This window comes from Lingula anatina, chromosome 9 (genome assembly GCF_051362555.1).
Source record: "Lingula anatina isolate TDL-2025a chromosome 9, LinAna3.0, whole genome shotgun sequence".
Classification (NCBI taxonomy): Eukaryota; Metazoa; Brachiopoda; class Lingulata; order Lingulida; family Lingulidae; genus Lingula; species Lingula anatina.
Genome location: NC_141775.1, coordinates 16906974 through 16926659, shown reverse-complemented (window position 1 = coordinate 16926659; position 19686 = coordinate 16906974). Strand labels below are relative to the sequence as shown.

At 34.3% G+C, this 19686-nt stretch overlaps 1 protein-coding gene across 1 annotated transcript in view; it reads left to right on the top strand.

Moving 5' to 3' along the window:
* The window catches only part of LOC106164607 (uncharacterized), a 39613-nt gene that overhangs the window by 8063 nt on the left and 11864 nt on the right, over positions 1-19686 (top strand). Inside the window, exon 7 of the mRNA XM_086995668.1 lies at positions 29-1208. Within this exon, the coding sequence (XP_086851794.1) occupies positions 29-1208 (1180 nt within the window). The remainder of the gene's footprint in view (positions 1-28; positions 1209-19686) is intronic.

The following is a 19686-nucleotide window of genomic DNA, read 5'->3' as shown; positions in this document are numbered from 1 at the left end:
AAGAATCTTAACATCTTTTCATTCATAGGGCAAGGTTGAAAAGATTTTTGATAAACTCAAGAAGTGTCTGGACGACAAGCAGGTACTCAAGGACCACGTCTACCAATATTTTGCCGTAAGCAACTTGGCCGAAGATGATGGGGAGTTCGCTGAAATAAAAAGAGCGATCGAAGATTTGTGCGGTTATAGCAGCAACAGTATTGCTACCGTTCAACATCTTTCAGTGAGTTGGATAAAATTGGAAATGAATTTGGCAGAGAAGAGTGAAGAAAACCCCATCATAACTATTGAAAAACTGAGGGAAATGGCGCAAAGGGTAGGACTCCCAGATGAAGAATTACAAGAAAAATTCATTCCTTACCATCACCGTCAAGGCGACATCCTACACTTCAAAGTTGATGGACTGGAAAATGTCGTCATAATAGATCCACTTTGGTTAGCAGTTGTGTTTTCTGCCATCATGACCACGGCCAGCAGTCAACCCGGAGGCAGTCACTTCGATCTCCTAAAAGACGATCTGAAAAGAGGGGTTCTTAAGGAGGAGGTGTTTGATGAATATCTAAAACAAATCAAAATGGCCGAGAAAAAGACCGAAATCATTCAACTTATGCTGCATTTCGACTTGATGTTAGAAATATCCCAATCAGTTGAAAACCCTCTGCCCGGGTCTGGAAAAAGAAGATTCGTCGTGCCCAGTATGCTGGTATCAAATAACAGTGCAAATAACGCCTTGTCTGAGACGGATCCACAGAAATATTTGCTTATTGCATTCCCTCACATTCTGTTTCCTACCGGGTTGTTTCATCGTCTGATCGTCCGTCTTCTTAGGAAGTATAGAGCTCAGGACTATGAACATAACATTCCAGTTGTTGGGTTTGACCACGCCTCCTTCCGTATGGTTGACAAACAGTCGGTGCTCCATCTTGCCATTGAAGAAAAGGCCATGAGAATGATGATAACAAACGCTACTGGACACAAAACAAAACCTCACATATACTTAAACGCACGGAAAACCGTCGACGAAGAGCTGTCAACTCTTAGGGAGACGTACTGTCCCAGGATGCAGTTTGAATTCCGCATTAGGGTAAATAACAAGGGAAAAGATATTGCAATAAAAGCAGAGGACGTCCAGGAAAACAAGATCTGTAGATCTGTAGAGGGCTCTGAAAATGCAATTGATATGACACCGTATCGCATTTGGTTTTCAGGTAAGCATTAAAATTTTACGTAGTTTTGCTGTGAACAGACATTAAGTCGCTATATAATTAGGGGTGATATAGTCATTGATATCGGCGATTCCTCAAACTGATATAAATGCAACTAATAATCTTGGAAGATGTACTAAGATGTAGGTGTAGGGAATTTATATTTCAAATGTTTGCCAATAAACTAATCTATATGGAACGCCATTCACGCAAAAAATGCAGAAGTCAATTCAACAATCTATCGGCACTATTTAACAGCCAAAACCTACTTTAACTATCTAAACTTAAAGCAATAATAACTCTTCGTTTCGGCCAAAAAATGAATTTTCCTGGAGTAAACAACAATTTTCCCATACTTACCAATGGTTAATGAATCCATTTTTATATTCAAAGTTAGTCCCTGGTTTTTTTCTAAAAAGTTTGGTTTTCTCTTAAGAGATTTTAACAGAGTATAGACATCAATGGAGGTCACGTGGTCTAAAGACAAGTTCAAATATCAGAATAAAAGCTATAACTGCTGTTTTTGTGGTAAAACAGAATAAATTATATTTCTATGAGTTCTTCACAAGGTTTTTATTGTGAAATGTAGGTCTCATACGAAGAGTTATTATCCCTTTAATTCTACTAAATTAGTTTTTGTCATTTTAATCATTCGTCAAAATCTAACAATCAATAAACGATTCAAAAGTCAGTTACTACAACTCAACAATTAGTCACCGCAACTCAACAATGTATTTTTGCGTGAATGGCATGAATGCATGGAACGCCATTCACGCAAAAAATGCAGAAGTCAATTCAACAATCTACCGGCACTATTTAACAGCCAAAACCTACTTAAACTATCTAAACTTAATTCTACTAAATTAGTTGTGGTCATTTTAATCATTCGTCAAAATCTAACATTCAATAAATGATTCAAAAGTCAGTTACCGCAACTCAACAATGCATTTTTTGCGTGAATAGCGCGATGCATGGGGCGCCATTCATGAAAAAAATGCAGACGTCAACTCAACAATCAGTTACACCAACTCAACAATCAGTTGTCGCAAACGGTCATTCGCGGACTTAACACCAGATGGCGCGCGCGCGCACCGTCAGCGATCTGAAACGTCCTTGACCTTTTCCATGTTTTCAGTTCCGCATATTATGCGAGTACATGTGGTTCATCGTGTTCGTATTGTCATGATATAGTTAAGTATATAATAGTAGGATTGCGTTCAATCACATCATACTGAAATTAGATATGGCAATGAACCACATGTACAGCCCGGGAGCCACTGGCTCATATGACGGTTATTTCGGAGAATATTAGATCTGGCCTCGTTTTCAAAACTTGATGCGGCGGCTTTACCCAATTTGGCGGGAGGAGCAGGCATAGAGACAGCTAAGATGAACAGACGTTTATACGCTGATATGTTGATAATTTTACTAATGCACTTGACAGAACGATAAAGTATATTCTCAAGCTATATTTTTATAACAAAGTAGTGTTCAAGTATCGGCGGCACACAAAACCGAAATGTAAACACGTTCTTTTGAATTGTGCCAAATGCAGATGAAGGTGATTTTCCTTTGTCAGTTAACTTTTTTTTTTATAGTGTGACATTTGTTTTTGAATATGTTAAAATTTTAGGAAGGAACCTAACCTGCAATTTATCAATTTTCTACATGTACGACAGGCAGTATATTTTGCATATTCCAAGTAACTACAGCAGCAGTCTCGTGTTACATCTTGAATGAATGTCGAAGTTTAATAATGAATTCTTGCCTTTTTATGTACAGACACAGATGTGTCTGTACATATAGCCATCATCTGCGTCTGTCGTCGCCGTCGTCGCCGTCGCCGTCGCCGTGCACTTTTACCGATAACACGATAAGTGGAAAACCATTTTGCCTTTTGATTTGAAACTTGCAGAACTGATGAATATTCATAATACGCAGGTCAAGTTTGAAAATCAGCATGATCGGGTCACTCTTAGGGAATTTATGCTGTTTTTTCACTTTTTCAGCATATATGCAGCACCGATAACACGATTAGTGGAAAACCATTTTACCTTTTGACTTGAAACTTACAGAACTGATGAAAATTCTTAATACGCAGGTCAAGTTCGAAAATCAGCATGATTGGGCCATTTTTAGGGAATTTATGCTGTTTTTTCACTTTTCAATATAAATGCAACACTGATAACACAATATAAGAAAAACGGATTGGCCAATTGGCATTATATTCACAGGAGTGGTCAATCTTACTAAAATGCAGGTTGAGTTCGAAAATCAGCATAATCGGGCCATTATTTTAGAAGTTATACTGTTTTTTCAGATTTCCTCAGATTCAATTATTAGGCATGTTAACAGTCTCATTATTGAACTAATTAGATGCGTAAAAGTGTTTGTTTGATATTTCCTGCATCTTTACAACATTGTTAGTTGATTATGTAAAAAAACATGGTAAACTTGTTATCATGTATTGTGTAATAAAGTGTCAAAAATGGAAATAAACTCATATCATTGCAGTTTGTCAGATTCAATCATCCACTATGTTCAGAATCTCAGAATGGAGGAAATTGGACATTTAACACTGTTCTATTGATATTTTTCCCATCTCATCAATTTTCTTAGTTGGTCATATAAAAATGGCAGTAAAATGTTTATTTTGTTTTATGTTAAAAAAGTGTTAAAAATGGAAATAAACCCATTTCAGGACAGTGCTGTCTTGTTTACATTTTGGCATTTTCAAGATGTGACTTTGAAGTTCCATGGGCCTGAAGACCTTTGCTTGTCATGTTTTCTGAATGTCCATGTTACTAATATTTTATTAATAACATTTGATGGTTATTATGCTGTTAAACATTATGTAACGTTGCATCAAAATTTGAAGAAACCCCTATTTAGGGCACTGCTCCTATGATGACCATTTAAGGGAAAACATGTCACTTGCTGTTCTCAAACTTACAAGAAAGAAACATGGGTCTAACATACAGCCTCAGTAGGCAATGCAGTCTGTTTGGTAAATTTTTCTGGCAATTTAACAGTTTTTTGTGAAAATTTAATTTTTCACTTATTGACATTTTCAAGGTGCGACTTAGAACCTCCACGGGCTTGAAGACCCTTGCTAGTCACATTTTCTGAAAATCCATGACACGTATATTTTATCATTTAAAATTGATGGTCATTATGCTGTTAAGCATTATGTAATGTTGCATCAAAATAGAAGAAAACACAATATTTGGTGCTGTTGCCATGATGACCATTATGGGAAAACGGTGTTACTTATTACTGTCAAACTTTCAAAAAAGAAACACAGGACTAAAATGCAGCCCGAGTTGGAAAAGCAGCTTCTTTTTCTGGAAGTTATACACTTAGTGAAATATTCATTATCTTTTTGGCATATTCATTGTGGGACTCAGAGCTCCCATGGACATGAAGCCTAATGGTAATCAAATTTTCTACATGTCCATGCTATTTATAGTCAATAATCAAAAATTGGTGATAATTATTCTATAATTTATTATGTAATGTTACATCAAAATTGACAATAATCTTTTTGCACTGCTACTGCAAACATTATGAAAAGAAAACTGTGTTACTTATTATTATATTTAACTTATAAGTACGATTTTTAGGATTGGCATGCAGTTCAAATTAGAAAGCCAGGTCAATTGGGTCATCATTTTTATTAAATTTATGCATTTTTTGTGAAATTTTCATTTTTCTCATTCTGGCACTTTCTAATTGAAAACTTGAACTCTGATGGGCCTGGAGCCTTATGCTTTTACTTTCATCAGCGTTACCTGTTGTGCATAATTAAAATTTTATGTTGACTGTGCAGTTAAACATAATGTATTATTGCATCAGAATTGGGCAGTCTCCTGTTTTTGTGCATTATTGTTTTCTGCTTTTCTTAAGGTGTGACTTATGGGCCTGAAGACCTTTGATAGACAAATTTGTGTGGTCAGTCTGTTAATTCCCCTTGGGTATTCACAAGGCTAATTTCAGTGCTATAAACTCATTTACCTAATTAAGTTGAAATTTCATAAAGCACACTTGTTGATATTTCCCTGTTAAGCTCTCTGCTAGATAACATAGTGTCCATAATAAGGAAGCAGTGAATAACAGCTTCATTAGAATTATATTTTTGTTGTTTCTATTTAATTTTTTCTCCAACACTGGCATTTTTAAGATGTGATTTTTAACTCCCATCCACCTGAGGCTGTGCACATTTTCAGTATTTCCACATAAGCAGCTGTATTGGTATTTATGTCTTTAAACACGATGTAATATTATTTTATGCACTGTCATCATTTTTCATATATAGGGACTTTCATCATGTGAATTTTAACTCTCATGGTCCTGACATTGTAATCTTATTGAAAGGGTGGATTAAGACCATCTTCTGGGTCTCCTGGAAGACAGTCAGATTTTACAGTTTATATTAACGGGTTTCTGTTGGAAGACTATCAAAATGGAGGATGGATCAACAAAGATACTTTGGAATACTGTCAGAAAATATCTCTGAATCTGCTCCTGTTATTGACCATGTTACCTGTTGTGCATGATTAAAAATCAGTGTTGACTGACTGTGCTATTATAAGCATTTATTATTGCATCAAAATTGACATAATGACCTATTTTGCATTTTTTTTTCTGTTTTTTGTCTGTACATTTGACAGCTTTGCTGCCTTGTTATGCATTTCTTGTTGTTTTGAAGTTAACTAGATTATATTTACTTCATGAAATGACAGTGTGTGTGGTTGTGGTGCTCACAGTAAAGTGACTATGGGGAATGTATTGTCTCATGTCTTGTATGAATGTCACAGTAAGATATTGAGAATTTGCCTTCTTCTGATATTTTTTTGTGTTTTGGTGTTTATTAGATGAAATGGCTTGTGAAATAACATGCAGTATGCTTGATTCTGCATAGAAAGATATATTTTGAGAGGGAGATAGATCACTTTTGAGGATATGAAAGTCATTGTTTAGATATTTTGCAAATCCCTTTTCATGCTATTTCTTTGCATTTTGATTTAAGTAAGATGAAAAAAGTACAGAAAATATAATATTATCCATGAAAAGGAGTTAAACTTGTACAGGAATGTCCAATAAATAATATGTTTATCTACCTTTTTATACTTTCCTTGACCTTGATCATTGACAGTACAAAGGCTTATATATTAAGCTATCATAATAAGGTATCGGTATTACACAGCTGAAGAGATATATAAATATATACTGCCAATAGTGTAGCTTTTCATAACAGTCTGTTGGAATATATCTTGAACATATTTTTTATTTTATCATAAATTGAATAATACATGATGCCCAACAAAAAACTTAGAGAGGATATTCACTATGGAAAAGTCGATTTAAGGTACTGGGATGTCAGTGAAGAGCATTGTTATCAGCCCAGCATGTGTGTGCATGGGATGAGTTTAGGGGTACACATGCTTGTAAATTATCCAATGAAACTATTTTCACAATTGTAACTTTTATAGTTGTGAAAGATACCAAATTGAAAACCAATCACAAGCATCTTTTCAAACATATGAATAACAAATTTTAACTTTTCACATTTTTACTCCTTTGTCAGGAGACAAATGTATGATATCAATATGAGTGAAATTTTTTTTCTCAAAAACAAGTTTTATATCTTACATTACATATGACAACCTTCATTTGTTGACCATTTTCAATAGATAAACACTTTGCATAATACAATGCCAGTATTACATTGGAAGTGTGTTTTCAAATTGCACATTTTTGTTATAAGGAAAAGTTTATTTTTGTTAAAAATCTCCCCTGCACAAACCTGCAAAAACATGGGTTATAAGTTTGTAAAGGAAAATTGTTTCATGAAAAAAGAACATTTGTAAAATTCTTTTGTTTTAATTGTACCACCAGCGTTAGCGCTGGCGGTACACATGGTTTCGGTCCCGTCCGGATCGTTCCGCCGGCTCCGTTGGCTCCGCCGGCTCCGCCGGACGACTACCGTTACTGCTTCTCCTCCTAGACGGTAAGGGCCCCCGTACCCATCTCATGGATTTAGGTCACCTATAATCTCAACTCGTTCCACGTAAAATTTGGGCTTTGTCGGTATTGGGGTCTGGGTGTGGCACTCATTGCAATGCACCCTTGTCTAAAAATGGCAAAATTAAGTGCTAATTATCTACCCTACGGAAGGAGTTATGGGAAAAATTTCTATAGACGGCTTTCCAAAAGTCATATGTGTAGATTTCAAATATACCCTTGGATTTGACCTTTGACCTCTACTTCAAGGTCAAATGGGCCAAAATTTTCAAAAAAATGAAATTTTTTACGAAAAAATTTTTTTTTACCCTGTTATTCAGACACCACACAGACTTAACCAATAATATTATTGGAAAGTGTTACCCTTCAGGTCATCTTTCATCTCCAAGAATTTGGGGTCAATCGGTGCATTTTCACGGGAGTAGCGGCCATAAGATACCGAAACTGAAAACTGTCTCTAATTCGGGAACTGTTAATGCTAGAGACCCATTCTTTTTTGCATTTTGTAGAGCATGTAAAGCCCAACACTGGAAGTGGTCTCGGTTTTTTTGTATTCCATACGGTTTTCGAGTTACGCTGTATCAAAAAGTACATATTGGTGGTAAAAGCAAAATGTGCAGTACGGTAATGGATAATAAATTTTGAACTGTGGAAAAATAAAACATAAGGCTTGGCAAAGCAGACAACTTGTGTTCAAAAATGACATTATTTCATCAAATTTGAACTTCTGAAACTTCAGAGCACCTCCTATTTCAAGAATTTTGACCAAAATGACATTTTCTTTATTTTAATTAATTTTTTCTGTACGAAATTTAAGGCACATTATGGTAACTCCAAAATTATAACATCTAGTCCCTTATATCTCCAAAACTGGCAGAGATAGGTCCATAGTTACTATTGAAGTTGAATAGGAAGTCATATACTGGCAATCTTACTATGACCTTGAAATTGACCTTTGACCTACTTTTCACCATGAACTGAACTTTGCAAATTTTGCTTCCCTTTTATCTCCAAAACTGGCAGAGATAGGTCCATAGTTACTATTGAACTTGAATAGGAAGTCATATACTGGCAATCTAAATGTGACCTTAAAATTGACCTTTGACCTACTTTACACCATGAACTGAATTTTGCAAATTTTGCTTTCCTTTTATCTCCAAAACTGGCAGAGATAGGTCCGTAGTTACTATTGAACTTGAATAGGAAGTCATATACTGGCAATCTATATGTGACATTAAAATTGACCTTTGACCTACTTTTCACCATGAACTGAATTTTGCAAATTTTGCTTTCCTTTTATCTCCAAAACTGGCAGAGATAGGTACGTAGTTACTATTGAACTTGAATTAACCTTTTTCATCTTTTGCGGAAATACGAAGTGCGCATGACAGGAACCGCGCGCCACAGGGGTCACAGTGGTCCTCTGCTGTTTCCAGCATGGCAATGCTAGGTGTAGATGATGTACAAGGTGCGCATATAAAAAGGTCGTATGAAGCGTGTATTGCTTTCTGTCAAACTAAAAAGGTGGCTGAAGCACAGAAATGCGTAAACTGTAGGCAAGAAACAGCTATTTGGACGGAGAATCAAGCAATTAAATATTTTCTTTCTCAGTTTAAATACGATGCGCTTTACAACTAGACTTCACCTAAGCGTCCGAGCCTTGGCTGTACTTTCAATAGTGATGACGAACTAAAGCTTCGGAGTTCTTTTAAATGCTTCCGATAATAAAGATATGCGAAAGAGACTCGTTATTTTTTTATATATAAAATCAAAATAGCCAGTAGACTCGTACACAGCTTTCAAGAGTGTGGACAGGTGCGCAGGCCTACGTCTTCACAATTTAGTACATGTATATATGCAAGCTGTGGCGATATCACCTCATGTACCGGCAGTGTCAATTCATTACGATTTTTATGTCTTGTTTGAAGGATATCTTAATAGATTTTTAAAGTGATAAAATGAAAAGATTTCCTGCATTGTTTGACTCGTAGCTACTGTGTATACAGGTAAAACTGACACGCAGATCGTTCGTCGGTGAACTGATTAAATCGTTTGGTACCTGATGAGGCATCAGGTGTTACTTGTTCAATTGTTCGGTAAGGCGGACGACCTTTCCTCTGTAATTAAAACCTTTTAAGTGTTAAATAGGTGAGACAGGAATTCTCGACTCTTTCCCAGACGATAATTAAAGTTTACCGTGTCTTACTCTAGTATATGTACAAAATTTACGACAGGTAAAAAACGTCAGCCTTTCGGTCTGACAAGTATGTAAATTTTGTCAAACTGAAACAAAAACAAAATTATAGCAAGAGGCCAAATTATTGTATTTTTAAATGTTTTCATGCGTATTTTCATCGTTTTCAATCACAGACAATTAAATCATTCAAATAAAGTGTTTCCCACACATTTCATACTTATCAACTATCTAAGACAGTTAAATATATGCCTACGTAGGCCTACTTTAATACTAAGCATATTTGTATTACTTTACAAATACGTTGTTGGATTATGTTTATTATCCATTTTGTCTTTACCATACATGTATCATGTACGTGTAGCTTACAGAAAGGCTGCATTTTTTGTATTTTCCAATTCTCTTGTCATTGAGTTCAGAAATAAATAACTTTTTATTTCGCCGATAACGCGTTCAACAAGAGCCGATGTACTTTCTTCTTCGTATGTCTCTGTTGATCTTGATAATATGAGCTCCGTTTGTACAAATCAGTAATACGTTTACGGGACTGAATACATAATAATAAAATTTTTATTAACGTCTCACGTTAAAAAAAAAAAATAGAACCCACCCTGCTAAGGGTTATAAGAGACTAAAACCTGTGATGGGCCTACAACATTTAAAATGATCACTTATCAATAAAACACACACAAAAAGGATATTACATACAAAACTTTTCAAACCTTCTCTTTGTTGTTACACAAAAAGTCGTGAAAGTTCTTGAATTTTTTGTAAGTACCGTAGAATCCCCGTGTAAAACACAGCTTTTACTTTCTTTTTCCATAATCTCATGCTTGAAGTCTTTTCTTAATTTTTAGGCCCCGGCCTATTCTTCAATTTTTTCTTCAAATCTTTATAATGTTTTTTTTCTCGCATTTTTTACCCCCGAGTTCTATTTGCCGATAGTTCGTTATATCCGTTGTTTAACTAAGCATTTCTGTTTTTTATAAAGCACCGTTGATCTCCTAATATTATAGTTTTTCTTCCCGCCTTCGAAATGTTCAGCGCAAACGCGGTGCCCTGCTTTTGATCCAAACCTGCTATATTTTCCCTTCTCTCTACCATATTTTTCATTCTAACGGGTTTGTTGGGAACTCATTAAACCTCATGTGTCGATCTCGCTTACTGTTATTGTAGTAGCGGGACAAAAAGCACGTAAACCCAGCCATGGTTTTTAGCACCGCTGTAAGTGTTTCGACGTAGCAGGGCTCCCCTACCCACAATGCAATTTCCATTTCCGGAAAAGATGAAAAAGGCTAATAGGAAGTCATATACTGGCAATCTAAATGTGACCTTGAAATTGACCTTTGACCTACTTTTCACCATGAACTGAACTTTGCAAATTTTGCTTCCCTTTTATCTCCAAAACTGGCAGAGATAGGTCCATAGTTACTATTGTAGTTTAATAGGAAGTCATATACTGGCAATCTAAATGTGACCTTAAAATTGACCTTTGACCTACTTTTCACCAAGAACTGAACTTTGCAAATTTTGCTTCCCTTTTATCTCCAAAACTGGCAGAGATAGGTCCATAGTTACTATTGAAGTTGAATAGGAAGTCATATACTGGCAATCTAAATGTGACCTTAAAATTGACCTTTTACCTACTTTACACCATGAACTGAATTATGCAAATTTTGCTTTCCTTTTATCTCCAAAACTGGCTGAGATAGGTCCGTAGTTACTATTGAACTTGAATAGGAAGTCATATACTGGCAATCTAAATGTGACCTTAAAATTGACCTTTGACCTACTTTTCACCATAAACTGAACTTTGCATATTTTGCTTCCCTTTTATCTCCAAAACTGGCAGAGATAGGTCCATAGTTACTATTGAACTTGAATAGGAAGTCATATACTGGCAATCTAAATGTGACCTTGAAATTGACCTTTGACCTACTTTTCACCATGAACTGAACTTTGCAAATTTTGCTTCCCTTTTAATTCCAAAACTGGCAGAGATAGGTCCATAGTTACTATTGAACTTGAATAGGAAGTCATATACTGGCAATCTAAATGTGACCTTGAAATTGACCTTTGACCTACTTTTCACCATGAACTGAACTTTGCAAATTTTGCTTCCCTTTTATCTCCAAAACTGGCAGAGATAGGTCCATAGTTACTATTGAACTTGAATAGGAAGTCATATACTGGCAATCTAAATGTGACCTTGAAATTGACCTTTGACCTACTTTTCACCATAAACTGAACTTTGCAAACTTTTCTGCCCTTTTATCTCCAAAACTGGCAGAGATAGGTCCATAGTTACTATTGAACTTGAATAGGAAGTCACATACTGGCAATCTAAATGTGACCTTAAAATTGACCTTTGACCTACTTTACACCATGAACTGAATTTTGCAAATTTTGCTTTCCTTTTATCTCCAAAACTGGCTGAGATAGGTCCATAGTTACTATTGAACTTGAAAAGGAAGTCATATACTGGCAATCTAAATGTGACCTTAAAATTGACCTTTGACCTACTTTACACCATGAACTGAATTTTGCAAATTTTGCTTTCCTTTTATCTCCAAAACTGGCTGAGATAGGTCCATAGTTACTATTGAACTTGAATAGAAAGTCATATACTGGCAATCTAAATGTGACCTTGAAATTGACCTTTGACCTTCTTTTTATCATGAACTGAACTCTGCTAATTTCTTTCTCTTTTAACTTCAAACTTGACAGAGATAGGTCCATAGTTACTCTTGATCTTGAATAGAAAGTCATATACTGGCAATCTAAATGTGACCTTGAAATTGACCTTTGACCTACTTTTCACCATGAACTGAATTTTGCAAATTTTGCTTCCCTTTTATCTCCAAAACTGGCAGAGATAGGTCCATAGTTACTATTGAACTTGAATAGGAAGTCCTATACTGGCAATCTAAGTGTGACCTTGAAATTGACCTTTGACCTTCTTTTTATCATGAACTGAACTCTGCTAATTTCTTTCTCTTTTAACTTCAAACTTGACAGAGATAGGTCCATAGTTACTCTTGAACTTGAATAGGAAGTCATATACTGGCAATTTACTGTGACCTTGAAATTGACCCTTGACCTACCTTACGAAGAACTTAAATTTGATTGTACCATATATATTTTTTGCAATAGTTAAAAAATTCTTGTTGATTGCATTTTTATGTACAGACACAGATGTGTCTGTACATATTGCCATCACCTGCGTCTGTCGTCGCCGATGCCGATGCCGATGCCGATGCCGATGCCGATGCCGTCGCCGTGCACTTTCCTTGTAAACACGATAAGTGGAAGGCAGTTTTATTTTTCGGCTTTATATTTACAGAGCTGATGAATATTCATAAAACGCAGGTCAAGTTCAAAAATCAGCATGATCGGGCCATTACTGTAGAAGTTATGCTGTTTTTTTCACTTTTCAGCATATATGCAACCTTGTAAACACATTTTAAGGAAAACCGTTAGGCCTATTGTCATGAAACTCACAGGAATGGTCAGTCTTACTAAAACGCAGGTTGAGTTCGAAAATCAGCCTAATCGGGGCATTATTTTAGAAGTTATGCTGTTTACGTAAAAGTGTTTGTTTGACATTTCCTGCATCTTTACAACATTGTTAGTTGATTATGTAAAAATGATGGTAAACTTGTTATCGTGTATTGTGTAATAAAGTGTCAAAAATGGAAATAAACTCATATCATTGCAGTTTGTCAGATTCAATCATTCACTATGTTCAGAATCTCAGAATGGAAGAAATTGGACATTTAACTCTGTTCTATTGATATTTTTCACATCTCATCAATTTTCTTAGTTGATCTTATAAAAATGGCAGTAACCTATTAATTTTGTTTTATGTTAAAAAAGTGTTAAAAATGGAAATAAACCCATTTCAGAACAGTGCAGTCTTGTTTACATTTTGGCATCTTTAAGTCGTGACTTTGAAGTTCCATCGGCCTAAAAACCTTTGTTAGTCACGTTTACTATTTGTCCATGATACTAATATTTTATTATAAAAAATTGATGATCATTATGCTGTTAAACATTATGTAATATTGCATCAAAATTTGAAAAAAACCTATTTTAGGCACTGCTCCCATGATGACCATTTCAGAAAAACCATGTCACTTACTGTTCTCAAACAGTACAGTTGATATGTACAGATGTGTCTGTACATATTGCCATCACCTGCTTCTGTCGTTGCTGTCGCTGTCGCCGGCACCATGCACTTTCATTGTAAACACGATAAGTGGAAGGCAGTTTTACTTTTTGGCTGTATATTTACAGAGCTGATGAATATTCATAAAATGCAGGTCAAGTTCAAAATCAGCATGATCGGGCCATTAATGTAGAAGTTATGCTTTTTTTTTTCACTTTTCAGCATATATGCAACACTGTAAACACAATATAAGAAAAACAGATAGGCCAATTGTCATTAAACTCACAGGAGTGGTCATTTCTGCTAAAACGCAGGTTGAGTTAAAAAATCAGCATAATCGGGCCATTATTTTAAAGAAATGCAGTTTTTTCACATTTCCTCAGATTCAATTCTTAGGCATGTAAACAGTTTCATTATTGAACTAATAAGATACGTAAAAGTGTTTGTTTGGCATTTCCTGCAATTTTACAACATTATTAGTTGATTATGTAAAAATGATGGTAAACTTGTTATCGTGTATTGTGTAATAAAGTTTCAAAAATGGAAATAAACTCATATCATTGCAGTTTGTCAGATTCAATCATTCACTATGTTCAGAATCTCAGAATGGAAGAGATTGGACATTTAACACTGCTCTGTTGATATTTTTCCCATCTCATCAATTTTCTTAGTTGATCATATAAAAACGGCAGAAAACTGTTAATTTTGTTTTATGTTAAAAATTGTTAAAAATGGAAAAAAAAACATTTCAGAACAGTGCTGTCTTGTTTACATTTTGGCATTTTCAAGTTGTGACTTTGAAGTTCCATGGGCCTGAAGACCTTTGCTAGTCACATTTTCTGAATATCCATAATACTAATATTTTATTATTAAAGTTGATGGTCATTATGCTGTTAAACATTATGTAATATTGCATCAAAATTTGAAAAAAAAAACTATTTTGGGCACTGCTCCAATGATGACCATTTAAGAAAAACCATGTCATTTACTGTTCTCAAACTTACAGGAAAGAAACATGGGACTAAAATACAGCTTCAGTAGGAAATACAGTCTGTTTGGTAATTCTTACTGCCAGTTAAACAGTTATTTTGTGAAAATTTAATTTTTCACATATTGGCATTTTTAAGGTGTGACTTTGAAGTTCCACGGGCTTGAAGACCCATGCTATTCACATTTTCTGAAAATCCATGATACATATATTTTATTATTAAAAATTGACAGTCATTATGCTGTTAACCATTATGTAATATTGCATCAGAATAGAAGAAAACACAATTTTGGGTGCTGCTGCCATGATGACCATTATGGGAAAACCATGTTACTTATGATTGCCAAACTTTCAAAAAAGAAATACAGGACGAAAATGCAGTCTGAGTTGGAAAAGCAGTTTAAGTGACTTCTTTTTCTGGAAGTTATACATTTTCAAAGTGTAAACTTGTCACATATTTTAATTACATTGGTATTACCTGTTGAGGATAATTAAAATTTGATGTTGAATTTGCAGTTTAACATAATGTATTTTTGCATCAGAATTGACAGTAGCCTATTTTGTGCATAGTAATTTCCTGTTTTTTGTCTGTACATTTGACAGCTTTGCTGCCTTGTTACAGCTTGTCAAGCACAAAACTGGTGGCTGTGTCCCTTATTTTGTGTATGTGGGGGTCTATACGAATGCGTTTGCTCCAGCTGGTGGTACAATATTTGGAGGCGGTATCGCCTCTCTGATCCTCTAGTTTATAAATATTGTGGATTTTATGAAACAAAATGTACCAGTAGTTGTGTACACTCTAGTTTGTAGACTAAGATGCATTTCCTAAACTCTTCAGGGCTTCATCTAAATGGGATCTTAATTGATTTAAAGAAACGCATGTTTGCCACAGTTCAGCTTCTGATGATGAGCTTCATTTATCTATACTGATACACTTTAAGAGTAAAAAGATAATTCAATTGTTACCAGATTCCCTAATAAATTACCAAGATTGTGATTTATTATTTATATTGATTTTAGTGTGTATTGTTGTTTTGGTTGTTTGTGTGTGTGTGTGTGTGTGTGTATGTGTGTGTAAAAAATATATGCAGTTACAAAAGTTTTCCTGTAAATTACTTTTTAAACCATTTTAATATTTAATCTAATATTTTTCTAGGCTTGAAGAACATGAATGGGACCAGGACAAATGCTTTTTCCAATTCCTTGGCCTGCAGTTTTTATGACAGAATCACCTATCATTTCCAAATACTGTGTGGCAGTGAGCACCATCACAACCTCTGACATTCTTTTAAGGACTGATAAATATTTTGTGCTGTGCTAGCTGTTGCTTATAATAATATTTTTTGATCATCAGTATTACTACATTTGTCATATATTTTACAGTATATTTGAACCATGCACCATAGGTAACGTATGCGAAGTTTAGCTTTTGCATACATGACATGCCTTGTAGACAGAAACTTCTACTTATAAAAATAAATTCAAAGTATGGATTGGTACAGGACTAACTGGGCATCAGTGAAAACAACTGCTGACCCAAGGTAAATTTATAAAATAATATTATTATTAATATTGATCCTGTTTTTAAAAGGAGTGGTGTGTTCATTGGTTAACTGTATGTACTGATTAAGTAGTGTAAAATAATCGCCATATTGAAGTGTTGCTAAAATAAAAAATAATTTTTTTGCCACAAATATACAATGTGTATTACATGTATGAAAATAAAATAAAGAAAATTGAATTGATGTTTCATTTTTTTTATGTACAGACACAGATGTGTCTGTACATATAGCTATCATCTGCGTCTGTCGTCGCCGTCGTCGCCGTCGCCGTCGTCGCCGTCGCCGTGCACTTTTACCGATAACACGATAAATGGAAAACTGTTTTTTCTTTTGGTATGAAACTTACAGAACTGATGAATATTCATAATACGCAGGTCAAGTTCGAAAATCAGCATGATCGGGTCAATTTAAGGGAATTTATGCTGTTTTTTCACTTTTTTCAGCATATATGCAGCACTGATAACACGATAAGTGGAAAACCATTTTACCTTTTGACTTGAAACTTACAAAACTGATAAATATTCATAATACGCAGGTCAAGTTCGAAAATCAGCATGATCGGGTCACTTTTAGGGAATTTATGCTGTTTTTTCACTTTTTTCAGCATATATGCAGCACCGATAACACGATAAGTGAAAAACCATTTTACCTTTTGGCTTGAAAGTTACAGAACTGATGAATATTCATAATACGCAGGTCAAGTTCGAAAATCAGCATGATCGGGTCATTTTTAGGGAATTTATGCTGTTTTTTCACTTTTTTCAGCATATATGCAACCCCGATAACACGATAAGTGGAAAACCATCCTACCTTTTGGCTTGAAACTTACAAAACTGATTAATATTCATAATACACAGGTCAAGTTCGAAAATCAGCATGATTGGGTCATTTTTAGGGAATTTATGCTGTTTTTTCACTATTTTTCAGCATATATGCAGCACCGATAACACCATAAGTGGAAAACCAATTTACCTTTTGGCTTGAAACTTGTAGAACTGATAAATATTCATAATACGCAAGTCAAGTTTGAAAATCAGCATGATTCGATTATTGTTAGGGAATTTATGCTGTTTTTTCACTTTTTTCAGCATATATGCAGCACTGATAACACAATAAGTGGAAAACTGTTTTTTCATTTGGCTTGAAACTTACAGAACTAATGAATATTCATAATACACAGGGCAAGTTTGAAAATCAGCAAGATCGGGCAATTTTTATGGAAGTTATCCTGTTTTTTTTTTTTTTTTTTTTTTTTCAATTTTTTCAGCACTTTTATAACACCGATAACATGATAAGTGTAAAAATGTTTTTCCTTTCCTTGGATTGAAATTTACAGAACTGGTGAATATTTATTATACGCAGGTCAAGTTTGAAAATTGGCATGATTGGACTATTTTTACAAAAGTAATGCTGTTTTTTTCCCTTTATTCAGCATACATGCAACACTGATAACGCATTTTAAGGAAAACCAATCAGCCTTTTGTCTTGCAACTCACAGGAGTGATCAATCTGACCAGTATACAGATCAAGTTTGAAAATAAGCTTGATCAGTTAAGTTTTGATGAAGTTATTAGCCTTTTTGTATATAAGTGGTTTTTCTTCAGATTTAATTCTTAAGCATGTTAACAGTCTCATAACGGTACTAATTGGATATGTTAAAGTGTTGTTTTAACATTTTCTGCTTCTTAACAATATTGTTAGTTGATTATATAAAAATGACGGTAAACCTATTATCCTGCATTGTGTAATAAAGTATCAAAAATGGAAAGGAACTCATCATTGCAGTTCGTCAGATTCAATCATTCAGTTTGTTCAGAATCTCCAAATGGAGCTAATTGGACATTATAAATTGTTCTATTGATATTTTTCCTATGTCAACAATTTTCCTAGTTGATCATTTAAAAATGACAGTTATGATGGTTTTATGTAAAAAAAGGTGTTGAAAATGGAAAGAAAATCATTTCAGTACAGTTATCTCTTGTTAACATTTTGGCATTTTGAAAGTGTGACCCTAACTTCCATGTCCTTGGAGACCTTTCCATATCACATTTTCTGAATATCCATGATACTTTTATTTTTTTATAAAAAATTTGATGGTCATTATGCTGTTAAGTATTATGTTATATTGCATGAAAGTTAAAGAAAACCCTATTTTGGACACTGCTGCCAGGATAGCGATTAAGGGAAAACCATGTTACTTATGATAATCAACCTTACTGAAAAGAGTGAAGTGCAGCTTGTGTTGGAAAACCATCGTAATTGTTTTCTGTTTTGAAAGCAATGCAGTACAGTGCTATTTGGTGCAATAAATGTATATGGATAGTAGGCAGTTAATTCAGGGTTATAAAATAATTTGCTTAATTGATTTTCAAGTTATTTCAGGGTTATAAAATAATTTGCTTAATTAATTTTCAAGTGGGTATTAAATGAGATTACATAAACACACATTGAGATTTCATTGTAAAGTCCCATCGGTTTAGCTTTCTTAACTGTGTCACATAATTAGGAATCGATGATTATTATGCAGGTAAATGTTATTTAATATGGAAAATAAGTTTACAAAAAAAAATTTGTGTAACGCTTACATTAATGCTAAAGATGAATAACAGTGCCTTATTATTCTCAAACTCAATAGGGTTATTCATATCATGTTAGTAATTGTACAGCTAGATTAAAAGTTTGAATAGCAGCTTTATTGGTATTTTTTGTTATGTTTTATTTTACATTTTCTTTTAATTTTTTTATGCTGTTTTTTCACTTTTTTCAACATATATGCAACATTAATAACACAATATAAGAAAAACAGCTTAGCCAATTGTCATTATACTCACAGGAGTGGTCAATCTTACAAAAATGCAGGTTGAGTTCGAAAATCAGTGTTATCGGGCCATTATTTTAGAAGTTGTACTGTTTTTTCAAATTTCCTCAGATTCAATTCTTAGGCATGTTAACAGTCTCATTATTGAACTAATAAGATACGTAAAAGTGTGTGTTTGATATTTCCTGCATCTTTACAACATTGTTAGTTGATTATGTAAAAATGATGGTAAACTTGTTATCATGTATAGTGTAATCAAGTGTCCAAAACGGAAATAAACTCATATCATTGCAGTTTGTCAGATTCAATCATCCACATCTGCCATGATGACCATGATGGGAAAACCGTGTTCATTATGATTGTCAAACTTTCAAAAAAGAAACACAGGACTAAAATGCAGCCCAAGTTGGAAAAGCAGTCTAATGGGCTTCTTTTTCTGGAAGTTATTCATTTTAGTGAAATATTCATTATCTTTTTGGCATATTCATTGTGGGACTCGGAGCTCCCATGGACATGAAGCCGGATGGTAATCAAATTTTCTACATGTTCATGCTATTTATAGTCAATAATCAAAAATTGGTGATAATTATTCTATAATTTATTATGTAATGTTACATCAAAATTGACAATAATCTTTTTGCACTGCTACTGCAAACATTATGAAAAGAAAACTGTGTTATTTATTATTATATTTAACTTAAGAGTATGATTTTTAGGATTGGCATGC